Here is a 12,595-nt window from a genome sequence, read left to right as displayed (position 1 = left end):
CTTTCTGACTGCTTCCCCTCTACCAGGAGAAAGCTGTTTCTGCCCCAGTTGGCGAGCCAGGCCCCCGGGAGGCGGCTGTGGAGGGCGGGGCCGTCCCAAGGGCGCCGGCGCCCGCCCAGGGGTACTGTCGAGGCCACCGGCTCCGGGGCGCCCCTCCCTCCGCCCGCGGCGCGGGGGCGCGGCGGGGGCGGCGCTCCGGGCTCGGGGCCAGCCCGGCGCCCCGCGGTCCCGCCGGCCCGCGCTCCCGCGAGCCGCTCTCCCGTGGTTCCGCGGCGCGGCCATGGGGCGCGGGGCTCCGGGGGCCGGCGGCGGGGCGGGCGCGCGGCGGCGGGCGCAGGTGCGGGCGCGGGCCGGCGGGGACGGGCCCCGGGCGCCGGCCGGCCGCCGCTCACGCCGCCCTGTCCCCCGTGTGTCCCGCCCCCAGGCCCTCCTCCCCCGCGCCCCCGCAGCTCGGGCCCTGGTCGTGGCGCGGCTGCCGCACGGTGCCCCTCGACGCCCTCCGGACGCGCTGCCTCTGTGACCGGCTCTCCACCTTCGCCATCTTAGCCCAGCTCAGCGCCGACGCGGTGAGACCCCGGCCGCGACGCGGCGGCGGCGGCGGCGGCGGGCGGCGGGCGGCGGGGGCGCGCGGGGGGCTGCGGCGGGACGTCGCCTCCGGTCCGCGGGGAGGGCACGTAGGGGCAGGGCGGCCTTCGCTGCCCCGTGGCCCGGCGGGCAGGGCCCCTGACCCTGGAGAGGGGGTTGGCAGCCAAGGGGATGGCAGAGTGGAGTTGGAGACCGGCCGGGCCCCCCAGTGGCTGATGGGGAGCCTCCCCACTCTCCTTGAGGGCCTGGGACCCTGGAGGGAGCCGGCGCTTTCGGGAGCCAGGCAGGCTGGATCCTGAGGCTCTCTGGGCCCCGGGGAGGGCTTGGCCTGGCAGGCTGCCCTCAGCTGGTGGCAGGGTCCGTGACTGCCAGGGGAAGGGAGGGGAAGGAGCTGCCACCTTCCTGAGACCCTTCCCCACCCACCCAGGTGGACTGTGGCCTTTGGCGGCAGCTGTGTCCCTGCCTAGGGATCCTGGGATGGCCGAGGGTGCTGGGCCCAGGCCAGATCCACAGCCCTCCCCAGGAAGGCCCCATCATCTCAGGGGCCTCCTTTTTGTTCCTGTGATTCTTGTGGGGGCCGCCGGTTTCTATGGTGACGGCATCTGGGGCCAGCTTGCTGGCTGGAGCCCTCGGTGGGCCTGGTCCACTGGGACTTGGGACTGTCTTGCCCAGGGCCAAGCTGCACTCCCTGGCCTCCCCATCCCAGCCAGGTCACTGGCCCCCCAAGGAGGGAGGGAGTGGGGCTCCTTGCTCACAAGCCCCTTGCCCCAGGCTTGGTATGGAAGGGTCACAGAGAGGGGGGACAAACCGGGCGGGGGCCCTGCTGTCCTCCGTGTTTTGGGCTGCCGGCCCCCATCAACACAGCTCTCCCCTCCTAGAACCCTTGGCTCGGTGTGGCAGACGTTCCGTGCCCCTCTAAGGACGTTCTTCCCACCCCACTTTGTCATGTGGGTCAGGGTAGAGAATGCAGTGCTGTCAACCAGGGTCCCCCACGTGGTCAGAGCTGGGCAGGACCTTAGAGGTCACAGCCACTAAACCTTTACATTGACAGGCAGAGAACCGGAGGCCTGGATGTGGGGCTTGCTCAGGGTCTGGAGTTGAGTCTGGCTGGATGGGGATCTGCGCTCTGAGCCCTGATCCTGGTGCACCCCTGCCAGCAGGCTGTCTCTATGATGGGACTGCTGTTCTCGAGGGAGAGGGCCCTGAAGGCAACAGCCAGGTCCATCCTGGGGGCTGCCTAGAAGAGGTGGCTTTCTGCATAGATGGTGATTGATACCAAAGCAGCAGGTTCCCACTGTACAGGCGAGCAGCCATCTGAGCTGGGGCCTCTCGGGTCTCCTGCAAGGCCAGAGCAAGCAGGACAGGCCCAGCCTTGTGTCCCAGGCAGCTGCTCCTCCTTTTGTGTGTGAGGATGACTGGGGGCAGGGGAGGGCTCTGGAGTAGGGTACATGCCCCTTATCTCATCTCAGCCTAGGGTCTGGTCCATAGGAGACCCCAGTTGGTCAAATCTTGGAACACCGACTTGTCCCTCATACACAGTGATGCTAGACTGGCCTTCAGACCCTCTGAGCCTCAGTCTCCTCTCCAGTGCCACTCACGGGGCCATGAGCAGTACCCCAGCTGATGGGGCTGTCCTGGCCCAGGGCCTGGAGCGCCCTGCAGTGTCATGCACAGGAAGGCAGCATCCCATTCGGGGACTGAGCTGCAGGGCGGGCCTGGCCCTGAGAACGTGTCCAGTGGGGGCAGCGGGGAGGCTGGTGCTGGTGGAACTCGGGGGGTGAGGGACTTGACACCCACTATGGGGGCCTTTCTGGGAATTGCTGACCTGCCCTGGGCCCCTCTGAGGATGGCAGATGGAGGCCACTGTCCTGGGGTCTTGGTCCATGAAGGGTCTGAGGCTTTGTTGGGCAGGGGATCAGCAGCTGAAGGCAGGGGGCCCTTCTGTCACCATGACCCACTGTGGCAGTGTGCACAAAGGTGGGTGCGGCTGGCAGGTTGGGGCACCCTGTCCCCATGTCCCAGGAGAGGCAACTGAGGCTGGGGGCTCACAGCAGCCACCAAGTCACTCCCTGGTGAGAGGCAGAAGGCAGATTTATGGGCTGTCGTGAGCCTCCGTTTCCTCATCTGGGAGATGGCATAGTAGCCAGCTCTGCCTGGTTCCGTGACCCCTCAGGACATGGGCAGGAGCTCAGAGCAAGAGTGTGGGAAGGAACTGGGGTGGGCTCAGTCCCCTGCCACCTGCCATTGGTCTCATTGCTGCCCGCCTTTCCTTTCCTGCCAGCTCTGGCCCCAGGGAAGGGGGACCAATGAGGGAGGGACAGAGAGTGAAGGTGAGGCCACTGTCACGCAGCCCTCACAGTGTGCTGACCCTGTTAGTGCCTGCCCTGGGCCCAGTGGCTGCGAGGTCGGATGGAGACAGGCCTGGGCAGGCTGGAGGGAGGAAGCGCGCTCTGGGAGCATAGCAACAGCCTCCTTCCCTCCTGGGGGTGGTTCAGAGCCAGGCAGGAGGAGGAGGCTTGGAGCGGGGCCCTGAGAAGTGAGTGAGCTTAGTGGGGAGGGTGCAACAGGCAAGAAGCAGTGGAGACAGGGTGGGGCCAGGAGGGCAGGGCAGGGGTGCAGCGGGGTGGGGCTTCGTCCCCAGGCAGTGGGAGCTGGGAGGCTGGGAGGCTTGGGGGTGAGGGAGTGGTGGTGGGGTTAGGGTCCCAGAGGGAAGGCCACAGGAGTTGGGGAGAATAGCCCAGTGGCAGGTAAGTGGTGGCAGAGGTGAGCTGGACTGGGCATGGGGAGGGATGGAGGCAGCTTCGTACCACCCCAATTGGCCTGGGTGGGCATCCGCATCTGAGCAGGGGGAAGCTGGGCATCCTGGGATAGGGAGTGGCCTCAAGGGACTGCAGTCCAGAGCAAGGGCTGGAGATGGCACAGCTGGGGTGCTGTGGTCACACCCTGGGAGCCAGGGAGGGATGAGATCCCGGATGGGGTGTGGAGCCATGGGGCAAGACCCTGATGCCCCCACCCCTGGTCCGGCGTTCGGCCAAGGCATCAGATCCAAGCTGTGTCACTGTGGGCCCGTGACACCAGGCGGCTGAGTAACAGTTTTGATCACACTGGAGAGGGGGCAGTGCCACCTGCCCCAGAGCGGCCATGGGACTAAACTGGCTGAGCTGTGGGTGGCCCTCCACACAGCATGGTGTGCGGTCAGCAGTCTGTGAGCATGTGTGGTGAAGGTGTTCGTGATGTGCCCAAAGCAGAGTCAGCCTGTGATGAGGTCAGGGTCAGAGTGTGACCAGGGTCAGCCTGTGATTAGGGCCAGGGCTCAGGGTCAGAGCCAGAGTGTGACCAGGGCCAGGGCTCAGGGTGTGCCCAGGTCAAGCATGGCCTATGTTGGGGTCAGAGCTTATTCGTGTGGGCAGTTGTGAGCCGTGGGTAGAGCCGTGACAGGACAAAGATGGTGCCGTAGGAGTGAAATCAGTCAGTGTTCAGGGCATGTAAGATGCATAGAGGATTTGAGAGAAGCTCAGAAGTAAGTGGTTCACATAGTTGAAATGGAGGATAACTGTGTCATCCAAAAACAAGAAAAATCTCCTGGGTTGAGGAAGTGGCCCCTCAGATAGTCTCGAGACAAGAGGCTGGATAGAGAGACGGGCTGGTTCAGATAATGTTCAGTGAGGCCTCTATGAGGTGGTAACATCTAGGCTGAGGGAGGAGCCAGGTGTGGAGGTCAGGGGAAGGGCAGTGGGCAGAGGAGCCAGCATGTGCCAAGGCCCTGGGGCGTTCTTGAACCTGGCTAGGGCGCCATCTCTGGCAGGAGGCCCGCCTGTTCTGCCTGCTCTCTGTGTGGGAGGGGCCAGCTCTCTCCCTTGGTCTCCAGTCTAGCTCTCCCAGCAAGACGAGGTCCCACCACCCCTGCCCACCCATCTGTCATCTGTCCTCTCCGCATAGCGTCAGAACCTGCAGGCCAGGCTGGCAGGAGTGACGGATGAGCCAGGTGCAGAGGAGGAGGGAGCAGGTAGGGAGGTGGCTGCCAGGCCTAATGAGGGCAGATGGAGGCAGATGGCCATGGAGGTCAGGGCCGGAGCCAGCCACAGAGCAGGTATGAGCCACTTACTCGAACGCCTGTGACTTGCATGGTTAGCTGGGGCTCCGAGGCTACCCAGTAGTTCAGGGCTGCTGGCCAGGCCCAGAGCCCCCTTCCCTGTGGTCCTGTTGGAAACAAGTTTGGTTGGAGTCACACTGTGAGCCATGCCCCCAGGGACCACAGACTGCCTGGGTGTCCTTGGATGGCTTTTTCGATTTTCCGGAAGCCTGCCTTCCTGCTCTCCATTCATCCATCCGGTCACAGTGCCCAGCGATGTGCCAGGCCTGGCCCGAGGGGCCCATGAGCGTGAGGACAGTGGGTTGCAGGCTCACACAGCAGCGGGCACTGGGCCAGAGCCTGGGGGGCAGGAGGTCATGCCCCCAGGGGGCAGAGGGCAGTCCAGGCCACAGGAGCAACGTGCACATGGGTGGAGACCAGTGTGGTGGGCCCTCTAGCCATCAGCCATCAAGGTCGGGGGCAGATGCCCCAACCAGGAGCTCCAGGTCTTTAGGCACCTGAGGACGGCAGGAGGCCCCATCCAAAGGCTAGAGGTATGGGCAGGCTTCGGGAGCTATGGGGGCAGAGTCTTGCCTGGCAGCATGCCAGGCTCAGGGGCCTGAGGGGGGCTCTGAGGGGTGTCAGCCAAGTCACGCTTGGAGCAGGGGCTGGAACATGTCTGTTTTCGGGTGGGGAGCCCATAAGAAAGATACCCGGCCCAGCCATGCTCTCCCGCTCAGCTCCCGGACTCGTGGCCTCCCTCGCACTGGAAGCAGCACACTGAGGAGGCTGTGGAGCTGGTTCTCGCCAGCCCTGTGCATGGTCTGTGGGTTCTGGGCACAGTGGGGCCTTGCCATTCTTCTATGAGTACGTGTTGTCTGCCTGACATGGGCTGGCGTGGCCTGTACACTGGGCCTGCCACAGGGACTGGGTCATGCAGTCACGTAGGTGAGCACATGGATGCATTCACAAAGACCAGCCAGGTATCCAGGGCTGCACTGGGCTAATGGTGGGCACAGCGGGCCCCAGGTCCCTCTGAGAGGGGACAGCTGAGGTCAGAATGGCCAGAGGCAGCACTGAGCATGTGGCAGCTAGGTGCAAAGGCCCTGAGGGGGACAGTGGCCAGTGGCGAGGGCAGCATGTCCGGGTGGGGCTGGAAGGTGCAGGGCCTTGCCCAATAGCAAGGTCAGAGGACAGCCCAGTGGAGGCATGCTGATATATGCAGTTCGTGCAGGGCCTGGTGGAGCGGGAGAGGTGGTGAGGGAAAGAGGGCAGACCGTGGGCCGTTGGGTGTGTGTAGGACAGGCAGGGTCTGCTGGGACCCAGGCTTTAGTGGGGGGCAGGTTGGGGTTCGGTTACATGCTGCTGGAGCTGTGAGGCATTCCAGAACCACGGAGCCTGGGAGATCTGCCCATGGTGGGGGGCTGGGCCTGGTGCCTCCGGGACCCCACCTGTGACATGGGGCCCAGGCGTGGGGGTCTGTGAAATGATGGAGGCAAAGGCTTTATCACCCTCACCCTCAGCAAGAGACGAGACCCCCTCCCAGGGGACAGCCCAGACGGAAGGTGCGGGGTGGGGATTGTTGGGGTCAGGGAGCGCGCAGGGCTGCCAGGCAGTCGGGCTTCACGGGGACGCTGGGGGGAGGGAAACGCTCTGCCTGGGTGTTTCCCCAGACTCAGACCCACACAGAGGGACCTTGGGGCCGCCCATGTACACCCAGTCCCTCACTCTGCCTCCCCCCGTGCTCCCCCAGAACATGGAGAAGGCGGCCGTGCCGTCGGTGACGCTCATCGTGGGCTGCGGCGTGTCCTCCTCCACCCTGCTGATGCTCATCATTGTCTATGTCTCCGTGTGGAGGTGGGCCTATGGGCATGGGTGGGCGCTGGTCAGGGGCCCAGTGGTTCTGGAAAGGGGTAGCCGGGGTCAGGTCCATCCATTCTCCTTCAAAAGCAGCCACAGTGCACGACGAGCAGCCCAGAGGCCGCTTCCTCCACGCCTTCCCAGGCAACAGCCCCACCCCACTCCCAGTGCCCTCCCGGCTGGACAGCGGTACCCCCCACCTCTCCACCTCTGCCCACTGCCTGACTGCTGCTGTGATCTGGGGGCACGTGCACATGCCAGGGTGGGCCAACCGTGCTCTCCTCTCCTGCCTTGTGCTGTGCCCACACGGTGCCATGCCCACACTGCCTCGCACAGAAGGCACCAGCCCTGCTTCCTTCTGCCTTCTGCAGGAGCTCCCTGTGGGTGCCACCTTGAGCCCACTCCCCAGCTGAGGACCCTGCCCTTTCACCACCAGGGTCCCATGCCCTGGAGTTCCCCCTCTGTCCTGTCACCTGGGCATACAAGGCCACTGCCTTCTCTGAGCCCAACCTCTGCCTGCTCCCCTGCCCTCCCCTCCCCCAAGCCACTCACCACAGGACCCCTAAACCCCCTGGGTGTTGTTTGTCTGGTGCCAGCCCATGGGGCTGGGCCCTGGGCAATGTGGGAGCAGAAGGCATGAAGCGAGGGCTCAAATCCGAGCTGGTCACCGGCCCTGGGGGGTGGGGGTGGGGGTGGGGGACGGGGTGATGAGGGTGTGCACAGGTGTGGGCCTATGTCAGGCCCAGGTGGCCACAGGTGTGTGTAAGTGTGAGTGCAAGCAAGCATGTGCTAATGGAGTGGGTCCCCTCTCCCTGCCCCCACAGCCCCACTTTCAGCCCCACTGGGCAGAGGCTTGGGACAGGAAGGGTGAAGGCGGGTACCCCGTGCCCCAGGCCCAACTGAGACTCCCAGAGTGCCGCTCCATCGGCCGCCACAGAACTGATGTGGCCTGGGGGCCCGTGAGGAGAGGGCACGTGGCCAGTGGAGAGAGGCGGCTCTGGGTTCCAGTGCCCCTCCTGTGTCTTGCCCAAGGATGATGCACCCATCCATCCATCCACCAGGGCCCTTTCCACAGGGCCCCCATCAAACCACCTGCCCTGACTCCCCAGGGGCTTGCTGGGCCCGCTGGCCCAGCCCCTTCCCTGAGACCTCTGGGGAAAGGGGCTTTGGACAGCCTCTCCCACTCTGCCATGCTGCAGTTCTGAGGTTTCAGCTTCCAAAGGGCCTTCTTCCTAAGCCTGGCTGGCCATCACTGCCCCTGTGATGGTAGTCAGGACCCCATCCCGATGGCTCCCAGAGGAAGTGGAGACCCACAGAGGGAGCCTGACCCACCCAAGGTCGCACACTCCTTCAGGCCACATCTCAGCCCCCAGGGCTCAACCCTGTGCCCTCTGCTGTCCACCTGCCTGGATCTCAGCCACTAGGCGATGCTGGGGACACTGTGCTGGGAAACTAGGAGCACAAGCAGTGATGCCTGAAGCCCCTGCAACCTGTCCCTTTCATCTCAGCCAGAGCCCTGAGCAGCAGGTGCTATCACCCTACCCCTTTTCATGGATGGGGAGACCAAGGCACAGAGGGGTTGCATCACTTGCCAAGGGATACACAGCTGAGATGTGACTGGGCCACTGCAGGCATGGAATCTGCAGCCCTGACTCAAAACCACTTTACCTTCTTGCCTCAAAGTCAAGATGAGATAGGGTGGGTGGGGCTGGTGGGGCAAGGTGGGGCTGGGGTGAAAGCCAGGAGCGGACAGTGAGAGCCTTGCAATGAGCTGTGTCCCAAGGGTGGAGGGAGGGAGAGGGTCATGCACAACAAGAAGCATTTCTAAGGATGGACCATCCCCAGCAGGAAGGGTAGCCCCCAGGGCCCTCCCTAGCACCTGCTTATGTGCTAGAATTTGGTATGTGGTGGTGGTGGTAGTGATGGTGGTGGTGGAGGTGGTGGTGATGGTGGTGGAAACTGTCTTCAGGGAGCAGTGGCACCTGGTCTTGATGCAACCACAACAGCCCAGGTCTTGGGAAGATGCGGCCCCGCTGGGCACTGAGCAGGGCCTCGCACCCCTCTCACAGGTACATCCGCTCAGAGCGCTCTGTCATCCTCATCAACTTCTGCCTGTCCATCATCTCCTCCAATGCGCTCATCCTCATTGGACAGACCCAGACTCGCAATAAGGTAGGTGGCCTCCGCCGTCTTCCTGGCATGCACGTCCCAGCATCCCTGGTGGGTCAGGTGGGGTGCTGGCAGTGATGTCAACAGCCCGCAGCAGGGGCTGGACCCCAGGATCCCTGGGAAGCTTAGAGAGAAGGTGCAAGGGCCATGTCCCTCCTCTGGCCATGGCCGCCATGTTTCTCAGGCCTGAGGGGGGCTGTCACTGGCCAGGACGTGGGCACTTGATGTCTGGAGTCTCTGGCTGGACTGGCACTTTGAGGGGAGCCAGCTCAAGCACCCTGGCCCTGGCCCACTGTGGGGCACCAGGGTCTGTGTGGTCTTATCTGGGCCTTGCCATTTGAGCTTAGGGGTGAGTTGCCTTCTCTGGGCCTCAGCTTTACCACCTACCAAATGGGGGGTGCCAACCGGGCATTTGAGTGAGCTCCTGCCAGCACTAGCTGCGTCTCTGAGTGGGTGAGGAAGGTGGGGAGGTGGGGCCAGCTGTCCTTGGCAGTTGGTGGGCAGGTCACACAAGCACCCAGTGGGGTGCCTAGATGTCAGGGTCGTGCACCCGGTGACCCCGGGGTGGCTTCCTGCCTGGGGATCTGACCAGGGCCACTCACCCGGGCGGGCGTGGGCTGGGTGAGCGAGGGCCTGCCCACCCCCGACTCCCCAGGTGGTGTGCACGCTGGTGGCCGCCTTCCTGCACTTCTTCTTCCTGTCATCCTTCTGCTGGGTGCTTACCGAGGCCTGGCAGTCCTACATGGCCGTGACAGGCCGCCTCCGGAGCCGCCTCATCCGAAAGCGCTTCCTCTGCCTGGGCTGGGGTGAGCCGGGGCAGGTGGGCGGCGGGGCCCCCCTGCTCTGCCCTGTCCTGGCCCCGCTGCTTGGCCGCGCTCCCCCCCAACACCCGCCGTCCTCTGGGCTCCAAGGCGCTTTCCCTCCCAGGCCTTTGCCCCTCCATAGGGTTGCCAGATAGAATGCTGATGCCAAGTTGTGTGTGAACTCCAGATGATGGTGTATGTTCCATTCAGTATTTGGGACATACGGTTTAAAATGTTTCCTTTTTCACATGAAACTCCAGTAACTGGCTGTGCTGTGTTTACCTGCTGGCCTGGCAGCCCTGCCCCCAGTTCTGTGGGTCCTCATGCTTGCCCTCCCTTCGTCCCTCTTCTCACGTGCTCTGAGTCCTCCTCTGCCCAGGGCTTCAAAGGCATGTTTTGCCTCCCTGGCCCCTGGCCCTGCCAGCAGTGCTGGAAGGAGGCTGAGAGCCGACCAGGGCTCAGACAGTGGGGGACCAACACCCTTCTCTCTGTCCCTCCCTAGGGCTCCCTGCACTGGTCGTGGCCATTTCCGTGGGATTCACCAAGGCCAGAGGGTACAGCACCATGAACTAGTGAGTCAGGGTGGGGTGGGAATGTGGCGGAGGCCATGCGGCTCCCCCAGACCCTCCCAGCACCCTAGAAGGTGACAGCTGGCTGGGCACCTGTCTTGCAGATGAGAAAACGGAGGCAGGAGAGGGTGGGGGCCCAGGAGATGGAGGCTGGGCTCCTCTGACAGCCGCCTTCCTCACATCAACCACCTCTTCTCTGGCCTTGGGCCAGTGGAATGGAGAGAAATGGGGCCTGGGCCCATCAGAGCCACCCACATTCCCCTTAGGTAGCCTTGGGCAGGTTCGATAGCCTCAGTGTCCCCATATGCATGATAGGGCTCCACCTTATACGAGTCTGATAAGAAGGAGTGTGTATGGAGGGTGGGGTGGGCAGGTTGGGGCCCATTTCATGGATGAAGTCACTGAGGCCCTGAAGGGCAGCTGGCCAGGTCCCAGCGCTTTGAATGCCCAAGCTAGGAAGCCTAGGGTTATCCTGGGGGCAGTGTGGCTTCCCATGGGGCAGGAGAGGAGCCGAGGCCTGGAAAAGCCTGTGACCACAGGGGCAGGGAAAACTGGGGCCGGAGCCAGGAGGAAGACCTGATACGGGCTGTGTAGGTTTGGCTCACGGTGACCCCCAGGGAGACAGGGTGTGGCTGGACCCTGGGGTGATGCCCATGTGATGGTGGGGCCGAGTTACTGGAAGACCTGGGGGTGGGCAGTGGGTGAGTGCTGGGAGGTATAAATGGGCGCCAGCCCCAGAGCTGAGAGGAAGGAATACCCAGCCTGCTGGGGTCAGGGGTGGATCAGAAGTGGGGTTCTGAAGGATGAAGAGGAGTTGCTTAACAGACAATGTGGATAGAACGCTCAAGGCGGAGGAAAAGCACATGAAGAACACAGAGTGTCCTCACTGGGCTCGAGGCTCCTGTGGCCACCATGGGTGGTGTCCAGAAGGTTCAGGGACCTGTGGGTCTGGTGAGCAAGTGTGGGGGTGAGGTGCCCAGGCTGTGGGGCCTGAGTCGGGTAGGCAGGCAGAGGGCCAGCCCAAGGACCCAGCCTGACGTTTGGCATCATGTCAGGGGGAAGATCTGTGTGTGGGACTAGGGAGGGTCCAGGAGCCTGGGGGACAGTGAGGGCACCTTTGTCTGGCCGCCTGGATCTCTGCTGTGTGTGCTCCAGGCAGGTGCACCCTGCGCTCTGGGCCATGCCCCCACCTGTAAACCAGGGGTGGCAGTGCCACCTGGGGCTCCTGAGGGTCCAGAAGTAGGAATGAGTGTGTGGCATCCACACGTGCGCTGGACGCCTGCCCTCCTGAGGCGCTGGTGGCACCCCCTCCGTAGTGGGTGGGCGCTCGTGCCTGGCCACTAACCAGCCTGTCTCCCTCCCCAGCTGCTGGCTGTCCCTGGAGGGGGGACTGCTGTACGCCTTCGTGGGACCTGCCGCCGCCGTAGTGCTGGTACTGACCCTCCCGCCCCCTGAGCTGGGCCCCTCACCTCCCCCTGGTCCAGGGCCTTGGGCTGCACCTGCTGCCTCTCGAGGCTGCCCTGGTCACCAGAGGGTGGGTGGAGCCCACAGTCCCCCACCCTGCCCTTGGCGTGCATGGGTGCTGAGGCTGGGCTGGAGGAGTGGCCTTTTATTTCTATGAGCACAACTTGCCTGATCAGCAGGCACCAGCTGTGTACCAGCCAGGAGATCCATGTGGGTCTGCTGAGTGATGGACTGGGGCGATGGACAGGTGGGCAGAGGCTTGACCAGGCAGCAGGGTGCGGGCAGGTGGAGGTAGGCAGGCCAGGGTTTCTCCCTGGAAGGGTGCAGGCTGCAGGCTCCTGAGTAGGAGGCACGGCCCCTGCGGGGCCCTGGGCTTACCTTTTCAGGGTTTCCCATGTGCCTTTGATAAGGGATGCAAGATGGCTCTGTGTGGCACCCAGGGTCATTTTCCTGGGTTGTGGATGAGGGAAAGGCTGGGGCTCTGCTCTGAGCCTGCCCCTCGAGTCGGGCTGCTCCCTCTCCAGCCCCTGGGTATCCAGGCTTCTGCTGCTGTAGGGCTGTGCCACCTTGTCACTGGCATGTCCAGGCTCACACACAGGCTGCAGGTGGCAGAGAAAAGTGCCACCGTGTACCAGGGGAGACTGAGCTCAGGAACCAGCTGGGACCTGGGGGCCAGGGATGGCAGCGTCTGTGCACAGCCCCTCCCCAGCTCTCAGCCTGGCTGAGAAGCCCAGGGCTGCTTTATTCCTGGGAGGCGCCGGCAGTGGAGGCCTGTGTGCCAGGCTCATCAGTGCTGGCCAGCCGGCCACTTTAGTGACCGTGCCCAGGGGTCTGGGGGCTCCTGCAGGTCACACGGGGTGACCGCAGGTCAAGGCTGAGCAGAGAGTCTGCCATCCTGCCCCGGGCATGGCTCCTGAACTTGACAGAAAATGAGGTCACCTCACCCCAGGCAGACCCCCTGATGCTCCGGCCTGGAGCTTCCCAGTCCCGGGGCAGGAGGCAGGGCCCCAGGCCTTTGCTGGGTGCAGAGCCGGAACCGCTTGAAGCTGTGGCACCGTGGGTAGTCAGCCTCC

General features: G+C 64.0%; 1 protein-coding gene across 2 annotated transcripts in view; it reads left to right on the top strand.

Moving 5' to 3' along the window:
* ADGRB1 (adhesion G protein-coupled receptor B1) overlaps positions 1-12,595 on the top strand; it is a 79,657-nt gene that overhangs the window by 50,691 nt on the left and 16,371 nt on the right. For both annotated transcript variants that reach the window (XM_073230237.1, XM_073230238.1), the window contains 6 exons: positions 425-566; positions 6,411-6,514; positions 8,587-8,689; positions 9,342-9,492; positions 9,992-10,061; positions 11,424-11,490. In XM_073230237.1, the coding sequence (XP_073086338.1) occupies positions 425-566; positions 6,411-6,514; positions 8,587-8,689; positions 9,342-9,492; positions 9,992-10,061; positions 11,424-11,490 (637 nt within the window). The remainder of the gene's footprint in view (positions 1-424; positions 567-6,410; positions 6,515-8,586; positions 8,690-9,341; positions 9,493-9,991; positions 10,062-11,423; positions 11,491-12,595) is intronic.

The sequence above is a fragment of the Manis javanica genome, chromosome 2, assembly GCF_040802235.1.
Source record: "Manis javanica isolate MJ-LG chromosome 2, MJ_LKY, whole genome shotgun sequence".
In the NCBI taxonomy this organism is placed as follows: Eukaryota; Metazoa; Chordata; class Mammalia; order Pholidota; family Manidae; genus Manis; species Manis javanica.
Note: the sequence above shows the minus strand (reverse complement) of the source record. Positions and strands in the feature narration are given on the sequence as shown.